Below are 18,558 nucleotides of genomic sequence, written 5' to 3' on the forward strand. Positions count from 1 at the left end.
GTGGGAGGAGTCTTTGCCTCGCGCTGACGTGCAGGATCAGTTTTCTACCGATGGAGGCGACGTTTCAAACGTCGCCTCGTCTCCTTCAGACGCACGACATCGATAATCTCTCGTCCTCTCTGGCTTCGTCAAACATTCATATCTACAACCGCAGCAGTGTCCTTTTTTTTTTTATTTTCAAGAAGTGCAATAACCGGCTGCTGTACCGATCGTCACTTCTAATAATCTCAACCTCAATCGTGTTTAAAAAAAAAAAAAAAAAAAAAGTTTCAGAAAAGGAGCCTGTCGAGTAAAGCTGCAAAATGAAAGGAGAAGGGATCTCCCGCCTGTTGTTGTTGTTTTTGTTTGTTTAGTCGGAGGAGCAGGAGGAGGAGTTCCTCCACGCCTCTCTGATCCAGGAGGGGGCAAAAAAAAAAAAAAGCTCCGAAAGTGGAATAACCAAGCGAGGGATTATTTATACTTTGACATTGCATCTCGCTTGCCGTAGCATTTCTCATTTTCTCGCTCTCTTTCTTGTGCCAGATGAAAAATGTGTTTAAAAAAAACAACATGAAAGCACCTTTGTAAAGAAGACAAACACAATGCCAAATACTACTCTTGTTTTTGCTCCATGAACCGATGATTGCTGGATGAAATGTTGTTCTAGTGTGATGTTTTGTTTTTCCCATCTCGCCCCTCTCCGGACGCCCCTGGGCGGGCGGGCCCTGGAGAGTCTAAAGGCTGGTACTCTCCGATCAGTGAGCACTACTCTGTGGATACAGTGAATGTGTAGAAAGCCTTGTAGTATTGCATTGTATGTAATGTATATAACGAATAAAGATTGTATTTTGTTCAGGTTTTCCTAATTCTTTGTCTCTGTGGTGATTCTGCCATCTAGTGGTGAAGTTGAGGTATCACAGGCGGAACAAGACAGAACAAAAGCGAGGGGGAAAAAAAAGCTTCCTTTATTTGCAAATCTGAAAATGTAGAATAACAAGACCGCCGCGGCGATCGACAATTTACAGCTTCCAGTGTGTCAGACCCCTGTCGCTCGCCTTCAGCAGCGAGCAGACCATAAATACATACAAATACTGGTGACGAACAGCACAGCTATAGTGTATAAAAGAAAAATATAAACACACACATGTAATAGACAGTGAAGTAGTGACTGGAGGGCTCGAGCTGATGGATTCACTTGTTTCATAAGAAAATATATATTAACTTCTTAAAGGGAAGACAAACGCTCACTCCGTCACCTCCAGCTTCAGCAACCGTGAAAAATACAAATATTTACAGTGTTTAGGTCACATGTTTGTACATAAGGAGCTTCATCAGTCTGGTATTAAATCATGATCATGTTCAGAGGATTATTGCTATACAGTGAAAATCTCTGCACGTTCTTGACTCTGTATGTAAAAAGACCCCAGAGCTGAGCTGATGACGCTCTCTTCCTGTGTGATCAGACAGCCAATCAGAGAGCTGCTCTCTTCCTCTGTGATCATGAAGGAAACCTGCTGTGTTGAAGCTTCTCTGACAACAATGCAGCAGCCAGTATGTCCTCCTTCTAACTTTAGATTCTGCTCCTGAATGCTCTGGATCTGATTGGACCAGAGAAGGTAGGCGGGGCTCTGAAGGCCGTTTTGGACGCCCCTGGGTTTGCCAGATATGAGAGCAGTTATCAGGTGAACAGGTGTTGCAGCGATGGAAGCGGGCAGTGGAACTGCTTCAGATAGAAGTGATTGTACCCGAGCTAAAAAGCCTCTGCATGTTTCTAATAAGCTCCAGCAGCAGAAAGCTGCTCAAACTAGGATCAATGTTGGAGATGAAACATGGAGAGAGGTTAGAACGCAGAAAGCTTTACAGACCCATGCAGAGCTGGCTAAACACTGAAGCTACAGTGTCCACCACATGCAGAGCTGGCTAAACACTGAAGCTACAGTGTCCACCACATGCTGAGCTGGCTAAACACTGAAGCTACAGTGTCCACCACATGCAGAGCTGGCTAAACACTGAAGCTACAGTGTCCACCACATGCAGAGCTGGCTAAACACTGAAGCTACAGTGTCCACCACATGCAGAGCTGGCTAAACACTGAAGCTACAGTGTCTCTACATGCAGAGCTGGCTAAACACTGAAGCTACAGTGAAGGAGATGAACGTGAAGTGCGTCTCTCAGGTTTAAACCCTGAAAAACGATTCTGTATAAATATTTAATATGCTTTTGGCTTCTTCAGACTTGAAGGTTTCTGTCGCTCATTATTAATTTTGTTGGTGTTTAATGTTTGTTTAATTTGTGGAATAAATGAGGAACAACTTAGAAAAGTCGCCTGTTGAGTTTAAAGTTGTAATATTCAGTTTCACCAGTTTGAGCCACTGGCAGCTCCGACGTGCGCTTGTGAAAAATCACCAGGATGCTGGGACGTATCCTGAGGTCATCTTATCTACGTTAGTAACGCTAGAACCGCCGAGGCAGCTGGCGTCGGTTCGACCGCTCTGTCTCGAGTTTTCAGAGCCGAGGGATCCGTTTTCATCACCACCTGACTCTTTGCAGGAATAACATTCAAATCCTGCGTTTACAAATGTTTGTGTTCAAATCGACACAGTGTGAGAACGAGTTGGGGGGGAAACGCACAATCCGCTTTGTGTTTTGGGAACTTTCCGGAGATTACGTTTGAATTTAAGAAACTGTAAGTAACTGCATGCACAACTCTGATTTGGTTCTTCATCGTTAAAACGTGATAGAACGTGACGGGTGTGAGGGGGGCATGTTTGTTCTGTTTGTAAAATAAAAAGCATTTTCTTGATTCATGAAGAAGAATCTCCAGGAGCCAGGTCCTCCTCCTCCTCCTCCTCCTCTTCTTCTTCGTCTAATTCTTCCTCTTCTGCGTTCGCTCCGGTCGTCTCTACAGGTGCGTGTCCTCCTCGTCAGGTACGTCGTCCTTCAGCAGGTTGTCGATCGGGACGATCCAGCTGTCGTTGAACTCGCCGTTCATCGCCATCTTCTTCTCCTGCATCTCCGGCTGCACCTCCATCACCTCCAGCGTGGGGTTGTCGTGGTAACCGTTCTCCACCGTGTGCAGCTCCTCCGTCAGGTGTTGCTGCAGAGATTTAAAGACAGAAGGCTCTAAAAACTTTGCGTCAACGTGTCATTTATTTATGATATCGTGAGACGGTTTGATCACAACGTTGCAGATCCAACCTTTTTAAAGTCGGTGTCTCGATAACTTCTGCGGCGTGCACGATTCAAATGATCTTTTAGTTTGCAGGAATGTTGCATGAAATCATTTAGAACTTGTGATGTTACACCACGACTCATAAAGGAGTCGACACGGACGTGTGATCATACCTGGTTCTCGTTGTAAGGTTTGCGGTGGTGTGAGGCACAGACGGCGAGAATGACGATCATGATGAGCAGAGCGCCGCACGACGCCAGGATGGCGATCAGGGTCTGACTATCCATCGGTTTCTTCAAGTGGAGAAAACAACAAACGAAAGACGTTTTACATCAGAACTTGTTCAAGGTCACAAACTCTCCTCCAGCTTCCTCTAACGTGTCACGAGTCCGTCTCCAAACCCCCCAATGAGGAGACAAGTCCATCCTCTCCGTCTTCTGCCTGCTCAAACAGGCCGTTTGGAGATGTTCCCTTCATGACATCACAAAGGGCAGTAGCCCCTCCCCCAGGTGGGTGACACTCCCACAGCTAGGTGTTTGTTCTGCCCTCTGAGTCTGCCTTCTCACCGTAAACAATAGGACATGGAGCCAGAAAGCAGCGAGTACACCCGAGCCCTTCCAGAGAGGGGGCGTGGTCAGACACAGCTCATTTACATATTTAAAGCTACAGACACAGAAACAGCCTGTTCTGAGCAGGGCTGAAATAGAGGGGTTTATATGTTGACCTTACGACCTGTTTCATACGATCCACGTGAGCAACTCCAAAACTTTACGGACCGATTTGTCACTTTAAAGGCCAAATATGTTCAAAGAAGTCAAAAACTCGTACCTTGTTGATTTCTTCATAGATCTGCGTTGCCAGGTTGGTTTTTACTGTAAGATCAGTTTGAATTAGTTTGATAGCAGAGAGTTTGTAAAAACGTTTACTTCCAGAGGGACGAAGCTGCTTTACCTTTTCCGTTGATCGCCACATAGTCAAAGTGGACTTTGTCGTTTTGATGCCTCCACGTCAGGGTGCAGTTTCCATCCTGCAGATTCACCATCAGCCGCTTGCACACCTCCACCATTTCATGCTTTTCATCTTTCTGAAGGTAAAAACGACACTTTCAAACAAACTGTGACACATAACGTATTTCAGCTCGACCGTCGCCACGCCCGTGAGTGAGTCTCAGTGTTTGTCACAGGAAGGTCAGAGATCGGCGCTTCCTGTGCGGTGACGGGTGGATTATTTCTGGTGGGTGATGATGGTGGAGGATTACGGCTGTCTACGGCGTCACACAGACAGTACGAGTATGTATACATGATTTGTGGGAATGTCGGAAACAAGTGAAAGACAGGAAGCGTTCCAAGTCCGAGACTTTTTCCAACAGTGAGCTTCACTGCTTCCTGTCAGGTTGCTGAAGACTCAGAGTCTGGATGAAACACCCAGAGACTCCTCTGGAGGAGGGGGGGGGATACTGATGTTTTTACAGTTGGAGGCACTGATGTGATTGAGTCACATGCATGAGGTCGAGTGTTGAAAATAAATACACATCACTCCAGATGAATCCTTGTGTTGATCAGTGAGTATGTTCTTCTTCTTCTTGACTCAAACAGCTTTTATACACAAGGGGCGGAGCCGGCCGTCCCGTCCATGTAAACGCAGCTCTGACAACAACACACATTATTGTGTCTGAGTTGAAAACACAATCACGAGATTTTTGTGCATCATTAAATGTGCGAGCAGCTGCCGCGACGAAAACATGAAGGTAGATTATTAAACACGACTTATTGTTCTCGTCCTCCCTGCAGGATGTTTCACAATAAGTCGGCATCATTAATTAGACCGCACGTTTGGAAGTAAATGTCAGAGAAGAAAGGGGTGGAAGGGTGCGGGTCTGCCTCCCGTGGACGGGACAATGGCCGAGGTTTGAGGAGAGGCCGTGGAGGGACTGTGTTTATTATCGGACGGACTGTTCAGGAATCAAAAGAATCGGATGCAGATTCAAAGAATCAAAACTTAAAAAGAAGTCAAATCTTACCTCTTGTCCCGTGTTCAGAGAATACTGCAGAGAATAAACAGATACAAGTTCAACAAATCAGAGTCTCTTTAATATGTTCATGTGTTTTAAAAAGTTTAAAAACGTACAACAAACGTCTTTAGCTGGGCTCCTGAGGTTGTTGCGGAGGTGGCTGGTATCTGGGGGGCCGTGGTTCCAGTGCGGGTCCCAGACGTCCCCCCTGCTGGAGGTCCTGATTTGGTCAGGGTGGAGGGGAAGTTGGTGGTCCCAGTGTTCCCAGCAGGCCCCGGGGCCTTCGATGCCGTCGTCTGTTGGTTTGTCATCGTCACGGTCGTTTTCCCCGAGCCTTCAACAACAAGACAAGATCACAGATAAGAGGCTCGCTCCTCTGAGCCAATCAGGACAAAGTATGATGACAGAAATAACAAAACTAATTTTAACCGGTAAGTTTCTTCTTTTTTTTTTTTTTGTCGTTGTTGCCGTGTGTCAGGTGTCTTATTTCCGTGTCGGGGTCTCACCTCCTTGGTCCCCCTGCTGGCTTGTCTTGGATATGACGGTTGTGTGACTCTTGGACTTCTGCCCTGGGTCCGATGCATCTGTCGAGGTCTTTGTGGGCTTTGTAGTCCCGACATTACCTGGACCTCCTAGCGGTGTTACAGGCGATCCAGTGCTAGCTAACACCACGCCGGGTACAGGGAGTTTTGTCGTCTGTATTGTGAGAGCAACGGAGGAAACCACTAAACCACCGCTGCTGCTGTCGGTGGTTGCAGCTGGGTTCAGGGTCTTGGACAGGCTGGGGCTCCCTGTCACACTGTGAGTGGTGATTTTATTCGGCTGAGTCGTAGGAGCAGCAGAGATGATGGAATTTGTTGCCTGGTTGTTTGGGACGGGGTTTGCTGATGGTTGCTGAGTGGTTGCTGATGGTTGCTGAGTGGTTGCTGATGGTTGCTGAGTGGTTGCTGATGGTTTTATTGTGGTTGCTGATGGTTGCTGACTGGTTGCTGATGGTTTTATTGTGGTTGCTGATGGTTGCTGACTGGTTGCTGATGGTTTTATTGTGGCTGCTGCTGATTGGGTCGGGGCTGCTGCTGATTGGGTCTTGGCTGTTGTATCGGTCGGCTTTGCAGTGGATGCAGTTAAGTTCACAGAAGGTGGATTTGGGGTCAACAGTGTTGGTTTAGTGGTTTGAGCAGCACGTGTAGTTTCATCTACGCTTGCAGGAGCCTTAGACACAGTTACCAAAGAGTTGTCTTTGGTTGTCACAGAAGTTGTATTCTGATCGTTTGCAGAGACGATGTGAAACAGGAAGCCTGTGGAGGGAGGAAAAAAACACAATTATTACAAACAGCAAACTAATAATGAAAAGACGTCAACAAGAGGGAGAGATTCACCTACTCTTACCCTCTTTTGGCCTCTAGGGGGCAGCAGTACAACCAGAACAACAGTCTGTTTTCTGTCTGACTGGAAAGTTGTACAACAAACTCATTTGTACACGCTAACTTCAAATTAAGACTGCGCACCAAAAGTGGATAATAACCTCACAACACGGAGGACGACGACCGTCCAATCAGACAAAAAGCTTATTGTTGGTGTCCCGCCAAAGAAATAAAAAGACGCATTACGTTACAGAGTGACTCAAAATGGGGTCAAAAACAGCCTGAAATCGTCCATCCAGCTTGAGCGATGTGGGTATTGATTGGAACCAGTGGGGAGTCGCCCCCCGCTGGACATTAGGAAGAATGCAGGTTGAAAGGACTTGCTCATTGGCTTCACTCTTACAGCCAAGAGGCTATGCCCATTTCTCATACACAGTCTACCATAACAGACACTTATTAATACACAACACGTTGTGATTCCTTCTTTTGTTGACCTGTAAATATTGACTAGCACACCGCTAACGCTAAGTGAAAGAGTTTCTTTGAAGTGGAGGTCCTCTGAAGTGTGATCCCGGCGACCTCTACTCCCAGACTTCCTGCAGGTGGGACAGCTGTGAGCTTCACCCTCGGCGCTCCATCTTCTTCTTGTTTCTTTATTTTTAGCCGCCAGGACAGGATGCTGCACACAATAAACTTGGAAGCGACACACCCTGCGGCCGCGGCCCCTCCAACAATCCTCGGCTGACTCCAAGTCTGAAAAACAATGGCACGCATCTCCCACCCTCCCCCATGTTTTCTGACCTCCACCCACCTCCACAGCATCCACACACACAGACTAACATGTAGCCACTTTTAGCATGTTTCAGCTAATTCATCATAGATTACGCCACTCCACGGAGGCACACGCTCACCTGATAACAGTGGTGTTAAAATATGTATGTTGTGGTCTTTGTTCACTACGTATGACAGCTGTTGATCGTAGTTTTGTTCGTCCCTCTTTCACACTTTTTAATTTCACCTTTAGGTAAGCTGGGCTCCTTTTACAAACTCCCATAAGTACATTTCTGTTTTGTTCAGTTAATTTGTTCAACGAGTAAAGAACTAAATCGTCTCATAATAAACTTGTCTCCATCCGTATTTCCCACAACACTTGAACGCAGCGTGAGGTTCACGTCAGGAGGCATCAGATAAGGAGATGTGGAGCCGAGTCTGTGCTCTCTCTGTGACACATGGAGACTGAAGTTATCAGCCGACAGCCTGACGGGACAAAGAGAGACACGCTGTCAGAGTCCACACTCACAGGAGGACTGAAACACGCGTGTGCTCGTCCTTTAACTGAGTGTGACAGCGTGCTCCATTTACTGGGTTTGTGCAAGTTATTGGTAGAAACGTAAATATTGGCTAAAAGGATTGCTTTCGTTTTCATACCTGCCACGGTGTGTTGTATTGTGTTGCATCATTTTGTGTAGTATCGCTCCATGTCGCCTTGCATCGTGCCAGGCTGAACTATGTCGTGTCATATCTCATCGTGAGGGACAGAGTGTCTTCATGTCTTCTCTCGGGGACTAAGACGAATTTCTGTCATTTTAAAGTGCAGCGTCGGTCTCCTTCGTCTTATTTTACGTTTTTATATAGTTCATAACGGTTTCACTGGGTGACGAGTCGGACCGCAGGGAGGCCATCTTGCACAAAACTGTGAGAATTTCCAGCATTACATCATGTGAGACGACATTTAAGCTGGTGTTCAGTATCATTTTCCAGAGAGGACACAGAGACCAAACCTTTCCTGTTGAAAGTGCTCAACTGCCAGAAAATTCCACCAAATCTACTCTCTCTCTCGCCCTCTCTCTCTCTCTCTCGCCCTCTCTCTCAGGAGTAGCATCATGTTTTCGGTGACCCCCGCTGATCCCAGCTGTCACTGACGCGTCTGTTTCTTAGTGTTCGACAGCACCGACCGATCCGCTGCTATCAGAGCCGAGGGTTGTTTTTACCTCGACCTCACATTCCTCAGCACACACACACACACACACACACACACACAGCTCTGTCATCCTCTCATTTAAACACAACAAACTCCCTTTTCCTGCTTTATTTATTTCTAAGGGCTTCAAACACGTTCAGTATAAAATCACTCTCATTAGAAACATACAGTCTGAACTTATTCGAGTAGAATCTCTTAAAGCTGCTGCTGAAGTTCAAAATAGTATTTGAAGAATTTATATTATCTTAACTCTGCAGAGGCCCTCAGCAGTCTTCAAGGTTTGACTGCAGCTTATATATTTTCGTGTGGTACTCTCACTGCTCGTTTCAGCGTCCTGCTGACTTCTCGGTTTCCATCAGCAGAACAAATCTCTGCGGAGAAACAAAAAGACGACAAACTTCCTCTGCGGTGCAAAACAGGAGACACAGAGAGTCCACTTTCACTCCACAGAACCAGAACCTGGCTCCTCTTTACCTGTCCCCCTCCACCGGCACACTCCTGCTCCCAGGACCAACCATCAGTCCTGGGGAGGGGGGGGGCTTCTCCATCGAGACCCCCCCCCCTCCACCTTCAGGAATAATACATACAAAATAGTTCTGACTGATCAAGAAATACAAAACTCCGTGCGACCTCAAGCATCTGATCTAGATTTAAAAAGCAGCTTCCTGTGCGACTCTCAAGCCAAGGCAACACGTCCACCTGTCAATCAACGTAGCCACACCCCTAATTATGCAAATGTGTGAAAAAACTCGACCTTGATAAAAATAAAAATGGAAGAGTTATGAAACTGTGCTGTGTGCACAAACACACACATGAACATTTGTTGATTCCTGCTGTCAAAATGGACGTTCATTTCTGGGACCTGTTGGGGATTCTTTGGCTTTTGGAACCAGCCTCTAGTGGAGACTCAAGGAACTACAGTTTTGCAGGAGTTTCATTTTTTGATAAACACCTGCAGGGACTTTTTCCAGCGCTCTCCGACCTCTCTGACCTCGGCGTATGATCTCGTTTCAGAGTGTAGACGGTGTGATATTGTATTGGTGTTATTCTGTTTGTGTCGGGGCGTGTCCTCTCCGGCCGACTGTGTGTGAGAACCGACCTGCTGTCCTTTCCCTGGCTCTTCTCCTCTCGCCGTCTTGGCTCTGGACAGAGTCAGGAAACTTCTTCTGTTGATTGAATCCTGACTTCTAATTCTGTCAAACGTCCAAATGATGAAAGCTGTTTTAGTGCCAACGATTTCTATTGTTCCCACCGACGTCGACGTAAACATACACACACACACACACACACACACACACACACACACACACACACATATATACTGCACATGATTTACCTTCTACCTGCCTTTTTATGGAGCCAGAACAGTGGCATTGAAAACACACCTGAACTAACAAAAAGAAAGATTGGCATTAAAACAGGTTCAATGAAGAACAAAGAAAATGCTTAAAAAATATATTTTATTTTGATAGCTTTTGATTATTTTGTTTTTCAGTGACAATCATCAGATGTCTTTCTTTTTTACGATGACAGATTTGTTTTTACGTTGTGGGACGATTCAGCTTCAGTTCTCGAGCTCCCCCCCGCGCCCCCCCCCCCCCCCCCCAACGCTGCGAACTGAAACCAACCTGAGCCTGATTATCATCACGTCTGTGATTAACGTTTCCTCCTTACGCTGTTTTCATACGTTTGCCTGGACCTTTAATTTCCTTTAACTCTGCGTCTGACTCTGTTTGGATGCAGTCAGATGAAGCTAAAGCTAGCTGTAAGCTAGCCTATGATAAGTGGTGAAAGATGTGCTCTTGGATCTTTTATAATCCCGGTTGTTCGTCCAGATCTCGACTTTTTATTTGTAGTTTTATCTCATAAAAACATGTGACCTGTTTATCAAACTGCGGCTCTTTGTGGCTGATTTGGCTCATTTTGTGCAGCTGCAGCCGCCGATCGGCTCCTTCAGAGCGCGACGGCCGTTTATCCTGAATTCACTCCGACTGAGTGGAAGTCCGGAGGTCACAGGGCGATCTCTGTCTCCCTGCTCTCCCTGCAGGGGGTCCAAGTGTTTGGTCTCTGAGGGCGTCACCCCCATCCTGTCCAGTGTGAGAACCTCCGTCCGCTCTCATTAAAGGAGACTGACGGTGTGGTCTGTGGGTGGAGACGTGCTAAACTGTCCTCCCTTCCTGGCTGAAATGTTGTAAATAAATGCCCAATGAACACACACACACACACACACACACTCGAGAAGCAGAGCAGACAGCTTTATTGCTCCCTGCCTCAGCAAAGACTGTTACTATCATTTGTTCCCCTTCGGTCCCAGGACCATTAGGGATGTCCAACGCTAATTTGAGGAAATGTTTGTCTTCCTCCTGAATCCTGACTGTGTGATGAGGTCAAGTTCTTTGACACCAAACCACAGAGCTGTTTCTGTTTAAAGGCCAGAAACACGAGACAAATCTGATGCAGAATAGAAAGTGAGATAAGCGTTCCACACATGCGTCAGACTCCTGGAAGTTGCCGGAATATTCCAGACTTTTTCCTGCGAGCACCCCCGCGGAAATTTTTCTGCAAAAAACAGCTGATTATATTCTTTCATAGCGAGCGTGTCGGAGAGGTACGGTGGCGTTTAAATGATGTTTACTTTTCACAAACAAGTTGTTGTTGTTTTTTGTTAATAATGTGAGAGGAGGGTCATCCTGAGACTCCGCCCCCTCTCATTCAACGGGGAAACTTTAAGCTGTGGGGGACGTGTGTGTGTGAAGTCCTTCAGCTTGTGTACGTGTGTGTGTGTGTGTGTGTGTGTGACTGTAACCACGCTGAGATGTGTGAACATGCACTGCACAGAGTAAATAAATAAATGTAGCTGTCGGCTCAGAGGCCCCACGGGACAAAGCGGCACCGTTAGCTTGCTGACAGGACAAACAAAGACCCCTCCGGCCCCCACGTGCAGCCATGCAAGCCCGGGACACTCCCTCACTGCAGACCCCTGCTGCAGCCCGGGCCCTCTGAGGCCCCCAGCTGCCCCCCCATCCTCCACCCAATCAGAGGGATCATTCAAAGCTTCGTGGGACTCAGAGGAGCTTTTAGGGGCGGGAAGAAAGGAGGGAGGGAAGGGTCTGAACTTTGTGGTGTGTGTGTGTGTGCGGGGGGGGGGGGGTGTAAGAAGCTGTGAATGTTAGAACACTCTGCAGGAATAAAAGAGCGACAAGTGAAAGGGAGGAGCGAGGGAGGAGGAGGGGGAGAAAGTGAAGAGATGCTGTAAATCTAACCGCCACAGAGAAATGACCACACACACACACACACACACACACACACACACACACACACACACACACACACACACACACACACACACACACACACACACACACACACAGCTCTGTCACACACACACACACACACACACACACACACTGAATTTCACTTCGCACTCCCTGTCCTTGGAAACCGGACTGGTATGTGTGTTTAAAAGTTGTGTGTGATAAAAGTTCAACGTTAGGGCGACGTGAGCTCCCTTTTTACACACACACACACACACACACACACACACACACACACACACACGTGTATAGAAGTAGTTTAGTGTGATTATTAAACCATCGTGTGGATTGTTTCTTGAATGGCGCCCGGTTGGGCGGCACGCTGTGTCACTGACCGATGATTTGGAGATGAAGGGAGATGGGACTGAAGGCTGGTGCTAGCGTTAGCCACGCTCAGCACGCCTCTATGACAGACCAAGTCGACCCACAATGCACTGCTTGTGGTTCACTTCCCTTCTTGGGTCTGGGTCGTGTTCTCCCCTCTGGCGAGCTGAAACTCTCAGAGATCCAGAGTCGGCTTCACTCGGCCTTCATGCACCCTGGATGTCCATGTTGTTCACTTGGATAAGCGTGGGGAGCGATGTGTAGACATGTTTCACTTCACACACTCTCCCTCGCAGTGTTTACTTTGAGTGTCAGCAGCGAGGGGAGTTTACACTCAAAGTGATGATGCCCATCAAAAAGTGCTGAGACAGCGAGGAGGGAGAGATGAAGGGAGGAGAGGAATGAGGAGGAGGAGAGAGAAGGTCCGCGGCCGTACCAGCCTCCGCTTTGATTAATGGACACCTGGCTGTGCAGTGTGGCATGCTGGGTAAAGGGGGGGGGGAGTGTGGGGTTACAGTGGAGGTGAAGGAGAGTGTGAGACAGAGATGAAACAGGGAACAGATTTACTCCCCTGAAGCAGAGCTGAGGCCACACGACCTCAAACAACTACATCCAGCACACCTTATAAGGACCTTCAGGGGTCTGTACGAGTCCTTTCAGGGGTCTGTACGAGTCCTTTCAGGGGTCTGCACGAGTCCTTTCAGGGGTCTGCACGAGTCCTTTCAGGGGTCTGCACGAGTCCTTTCAGGGGTCTGTACGAGTCCTTTCAGGGGTCTGTACGAGTCCTTTCAAGGGTCTGTACAAGTCCTTTCAGGGGTCTGTACAAGTCCTTTCAGGGGTCTGCACGAGTCCTTTCAGGGGTCTGCACGAGTCCTTTCAGGGGTCTGCACGAGTCCTTTCAGGGGTCTGCACCAGACTTTTCAGGGGTCTGCACCAGACCTGTTAGTGGCCTGCACCATGCTTTTCAGGGGTCTACACCAGACCTGTTAGTGGCCTGCACCATGCTTTTCAGGGGTCTACACCAGACCTGTTAGGGGTCTGCACCAGACCTGTTAGGGAGTCTTAGGTCTTCTTGTTTTCATTCAGCTGTAAATCAAAGGTTCTGCGTGAGCAGGATCATTGACGGGATCAATAACAGATAAGGGTTTTGTTTGTCTAACGGAGCGGACACCAGGAACATGTGATTCATAGTTTCTTCATGTTCGACTGTTTGTCTGATTTTCACACAGAAAAGAAAAGTCCACAAAGACTCTGTAACCTTATATTTATAAAGTGTGCTTGAAGCTTCGTCCTGTTCTCGACCTCCACTCTTCAAATGAATGCTAAAGATCGGACTGTTCAAACTCGACTGGCATCAGAAAAAGACCATTAAAAGATTATCAGTGGGGGGCGCCGATAGCTCAGCGGCAGCGACTGCGCGCGTACCATGTTGCGAGGATTCGGTCCTCGCGCGGGCGGCCCGGGTTCGCGTCCGGCCTGTGGCCACTTTCCCGCATGTCTCTCCCCACTCTCTCCCCCTTTCCGACTCTATCCACTTTCCTATCAATAAAGGCAAAAAGGCCAAAAATAAATCTTTAAAAAAAGATTATCAGTGAAAAAGTCATAAAGTCTCCAAATCTCAGGAACGATCTCCTGAAAATAGACGGATCCAAACGTCTTCAGATCGGTTCTGTTGGTCCATATTTAAATAAATCATGTTACCATGTTGGCATGTTTAACTAAACGTAGGTGAGTCGATGGCGTGATCCCCCGAGGTTACGAGAGCTGACGTATCAGCGCACGCGATGGAGGTGTAGGACACGGCGTGCGGGGAGACGTCAGCATCAGACTCCACATCTCTGTGACGGCGTCGCAGGTCGCCGTACGATCGTGTAGCCTGAGTGTTCCTGAGAACAATAACGTCTGAAAGTCTGCGGCTTAAAACAACCCTCCGTTTCCAGGAAGCCCGGAATATTCCGTTTCCTCACATCTCTGCTTTCTGTTTCTCGTTCAGAGCCTCTGCTGCCGCCACGCCCGACTTCACAACTGCTCTGTTGATAACCTTTTTTTTTTCTTCCCATCTATTGTTCTCGCTTCTCTCCCATGTTCTTCAGCAGACGGCGGGCCGATGAGCCGAGCGCACCGCTGATCTCTTTGCTGTTATCTTGTAGGAAACGGACAAGTCACGAAGCCGTGTACGCGGCGCAGAGATGCTCAGCGTGGGGGTTAGGAAGTCCTGCAGGGAGCTGATAAGTCCTGCACCCTGATCCGACAGATTCCTTTAAGACCGGATCACCTTCGAGTAAAAGCGACGCAGACACATCACCTGTGCACTCGTCCTTCAGGCGACAGGGGCTGCACTCAGTCACGACGCCTGTTCACTCAAATCCAGATGCTTTTTTTTTTTTACATCGTGGAGACGGAGAAGTCTGCGAGCCGTTCAACGAGTCTGTGAAGAGGTCGTCGGAAAGCAGCCCAGGTCACCGTACACACGATACAATAACATCAACCGAACATTGATACAAAAAAGAAAATTCAAAATTTGAATCTGTGATTTGATCAAAGTGTGCAATGTGAGCCGGGTGTCCGACGCGTTCGTTCACACTGAAGCACGATGAACGATGTTCTGACATGTTTGATGTTTTGTTCGCACAGAGTGAGCAGATCCACGGGACGACTCCCTCGCACAAACAGCGCCTGGAAATCACCATGGCAACAGGATGCTAGCTTTTTTGACCATCCACAAACAGCTATACATCATGTGACCTTAAAGCGTTTTTTTTTTTTTTTAAATTTACATTTGCAAATTACAAATTTCTGCTTTTGCATGAAAAGGACATTTTCATTTTTTTTCTGAGTTCTGTCAAACTCTTCCTGTATTTATGTGCAATGTTTTACTACTTCTTAAAAAAATTCTATTACTTAAATAAAAAAATTAAAAAAAAAAAAAAAGGCTGCAAAATAGGTTATTTAAAGGTCTTCAAAAGTTACATGAACTATAACTAAAATCCATCAGAAGCGTCATGTGACTGAAAACGTGCCGATCAGGCGGCACATGCTGACGACTCGTGATAACTGTTCAACAAACAGAAACAGATGCACGTTCACAAGCACGAAGAGAACGAAGCGCCGACAGCCTTCAGACTCTCAGGCGCTTTTTTTGGGACACGTTCTGTTTTTTCACACGCTCACAAAATAAAATAAAAAAAAAACCCTGAAAAAGTCTGAATCCACAGAGCGAGAGAGAGCGGCAGGTGCATAATTAAAGAAAAACACTTAGACTGCGTCTCAGCCAGGGAGGGGGGTCAGAGTGCACTTCATTATACAGCCTCTGTGTGTGTGTGTGTGTGTGTGTGTGTGTGTGTGTGTGTGTGTGTGTGTGTGTGTGTGTGTGGAGAGAGATGGGGGTTTACTGGGCAGCCCTTCACTGTGGGATGTTTGGGGGGGGGGGGGGGGGGGGGGGGGGGGTTCAGGTGGCAGATGTTCCTTATCCCCACTTTAGTACAGATTTTATTCCAAACATTTCTTGAGTTGTCAGCAGTGAAGACGAGAGGCAGAGAGGACTTCACTCTCCTTCATTAGTGCTCAAATTAAAGCTCCAAGAAGAACCAAACACAAAGAGGCGAGAGTGCTGACGAGCTGCCACTTTCAAGTTCCTCTCTCGTCTTCAGGAAGCGTCCACAGATTTTCTCTGCCGTTGTTTTTGCTTCGTAGAGACAGAAAACTCTGACTACTTTTTACATTTGCTTCTGCACATGTCTGGAACATTTTGAAACGGACGGGAAAATTCGCTTCAGAAAAAAGAGCGCAGCAGTGAACTTACAAAGACGTATCTCACAAAGACGACACAAAGGTCGAGGGCCGACATGGAAACAGCTCCTACATGTGTCCAACACTGTAAACTTTAAATTCACGCGTTATAATGAAGTTTATGTCTGCGACTGAATGCCTGCTTTATCAGTCAGCGGTGCGTCACAGTGAAAACTCCACAGACTCAGACGCAGGCATCGTTTCTGATTTGATCACATGACGCAATCATCCTCGCCTTCAGAGCTGCCGCTTCACGTTGATGCACATCAGCTCCCCTTCTGTGCACAATTCAACAACGAGCTCGACTCAATCAATCAATCAATCAATCAAAGTAATCAACTTTAAAACAACAAGCCATGTGTGTGTGTGTTTAATGAGAGAGACTGCCTCCACATTTCTGCAGCTTGTTTCCTTTAATTGCATCATATTTGAGTTCATTAATTCTGTAATATGCAGACAGTGTGTTTGACCTGGTTTGTTACCATAGATCAGGCCTGTAAAAAAAACCATATAATATCATGAAGTAGAAGCCAGTGTTCAGGGTCACCATGTCACTCGTTCGTCACCATGGAGAAAGTATGCATCTTAAAGCTCCAGCTGTTCACCACAGTCCTCGAGGAGAGGAGCAGGAGCAGAGAGTGCTGGATGAAAGTTCAGCTGACGTGAAGCTGCTGCTCACACTTTGAAGCACGCTGACACAATAAAGCCTCACAGCCGGAGCTCTCAAAGTCACATCGTGACAGCCGAGGGGAGCCACTTCTACTTCACCTCCACGTGAGTCTGAGCTTCTTTCTCACAGCGTCACATTTTCTTTAATCTCACGACTCCACGTCATCTCACATTGTTGTGACGCACGACAGTCCAGAGTACGAAACACAGGAGAGAGGGAGGAAGGACGTGTGGATACACAGGTGGGACTCGAACCCTTGTTGCCCGCCCGCCTACCCGCTAGCTCGGAGTACGATAGCCTGCTTCTTTAAGGTTGGAAAGTGGAGGGTTCAAGTCCCGGTGCAGACCAAAATATGGAAGTGGTTCTGGTACCTGGAGAGGTGCCAGAGTACATTACGAGCACCGCAGAGGTGCCCTTAAGCAAGGCACCGAACCCCTAACTGCAGCTTCACTCTGACATCTCTCCACTGATGCATGTCAGGTCCTGTGTGTGTGTGTGTGTGTGTGTGTGTGTCTCTAACAAATAACAAAGCAGAATTTCCCTCAAGGATCGATCAGGAATATAAAATCAAATTTATTTCTAACTTGTTTCATGAAGACATTGAGATGTTGGACTCATAAAATAAACTGATGAACTGTTTCCTTCCTCCTCATCCACATAAAAGCTGAAGTTTGACTTTCAGCCTGAAGCGAGGGAGCGAGACGCCGCGGGGAGCAGCTTTAACTGAGTGCATCAAACTCTGAATTGAAGAAGTAAAACGCATGAACGAGGACTTTAATGGGACTTTTACATGGAATAGAACTGAAACTTCAAATTGTACTTGATGCTATCACTTAATGAATATAATGCATATATTCCAGTTCTTATTTAAAAAGTACAACTCTGTATTTTTAAGGTCGACCTGCTTTTAAATTCCTCTCACGTACCTCAGCATCTTCAGCTTTCAGGGCAGAACAGCAACACTCACTCTTCAAGCAAATATTCTCTTTGATAAACGTTTGGAATTTTTACAACTTATTTGACTCATTTACGAGCTATTTAATTTTTTTTTTTTTTAATATTTCATCAGTACCCGAACTAAAGAAAATGATCTGAGTGATAAAACTTACGACACAACATAATTAATCAGCTTTTTATGGATATTTAAAACATCCTGCTGTCAACGTTGTGCAGAAGTGAACTTTAAATTCTTAACTTGAACCTCTTGTGAAGCTGCACTGAGTCAGACCTGGAACCAGCTTACTGCACTGAGATGATCTCGAGTCTTGTTCTGCGCACCTGTTGCTGCAGCTCTGCAGAGACTCGTTTTTTTATTTCTGTCTTTAAAGCACCAGGAATGCCCTGCAGCTTTGCACAAACATTAAAGCGGATATTTAAAAGGCCTCTGATGAGAAGCTGACAGAGAAAACGTGGCAGAAGCGCGAGGACGATCCCAGGTGTGCAGGACGTTTGTTGGATTGAATGTGTACTCACTGGTGGAAAGCAGCAGCAGCAGCCATGTGATCCTCAGAGTCGCGCTCATCCTGTTCCTTCTTCTCCCAGATGTTAGTATCCTGCATGCACAGAGCCCTCACTCCTTCACTCCTTCGCTCCTCGGAGACGTTTGGAAAGTTTGACGCCGTCCGTCCTGTCACGCCTTTCTGCTTGAATCTGTATCAGGAGTAAATGATCTCGCCCAACGTATTGTTCACTTTTTTTTTTCTTCTCCTTTTAAACTGAAAGCCAAGAATGCTTTTGTGTGTCTCTCTGTGCAGCGGAGTAGGGGATTTGGGGGGAGAGAGTGTTTCTGTGGTCTCCTTGGTGTGCCGTTGTTACTCAGTGTCTCTCCACCTCTCTCTCTCTCTCTCTCTCTCTCTCTCTCTCTCTCTCTCTGTATTGTCCTCTCTCTCCTGCTAAGTGTTCAGCTCAGAGTGAGTGTGTAAGTAAGCAGCACACCAGCAGCTCTGCCCAGTCA

General features: G+C 46.9%; 1 protein-coding gene across 1 annotated transcript; it reads right to left on the reverse strand.

Annotated features, from left to right (window-relative positions):
- Window positions 1-357: 357 nt before the first annotated feature.
- On the reverse strand, window positions 358-18,558 carry podxl (podocalyxin-like). The gene is made up of 8 exons (XM_079335393.1): window positions 18,078-18,558; window positions 5,669-6,460; window positions 5,279-5,496; window positions 5,172-5,195; window positions 4,103-4,235; window positions 3,980-4,023; window positions 3,325-3,444; window positions 358-3,076 (listed from the first exon to the last, which is right to left on the reverse strand). Exons 1-8 carry the CDS (start codon window positions 18,124-18,126, stop codon window positions 2,882-2,884), a joined length of 1,575 nt encoding a protein of 524 aa, XP_079191519.1. The 5' UTR covers window positions 18,127-18,558; the 3' UTR covers window positions 358-2,881.

This window comes from Symphodus melops, assembly GCF_947650265.1.
Source record: "Symphodus melops genome assembly, chromosome: 22".
In the NCBI taxonomy this organism is placed as follows: domain Eukaryota; kingdom Metazoa; phylum Chordata; class Actinopteri; order Labriformes; family Labridae; genus Symphodus; species Symphodus melops.

Excerpts from the sequence above, each read along its gene's own strand:
- podxl (XM_079335393.1), bottom strand. The coding sequence starts at position 18,126 with ATGAGCGCGACTCTGAGGATCACATGGCTGCTGCTGCTGCTTTCCACC. Across the intron at positions 3,445-3,979 it reads TCTATGAAGAAATCAACAAG|AAACCGATGGATAGTCAGAC; the intron begins GTACGAGTTTTT and ends CTCCACTTGAAG. Across the intron at positions 3,077-3,324 it reads AACCTTACAACGAGAACCAG|CAACACCTGACGGAGGAGCT; the intron begins GTATGATCACAC and ends AAATCTCTGCAG.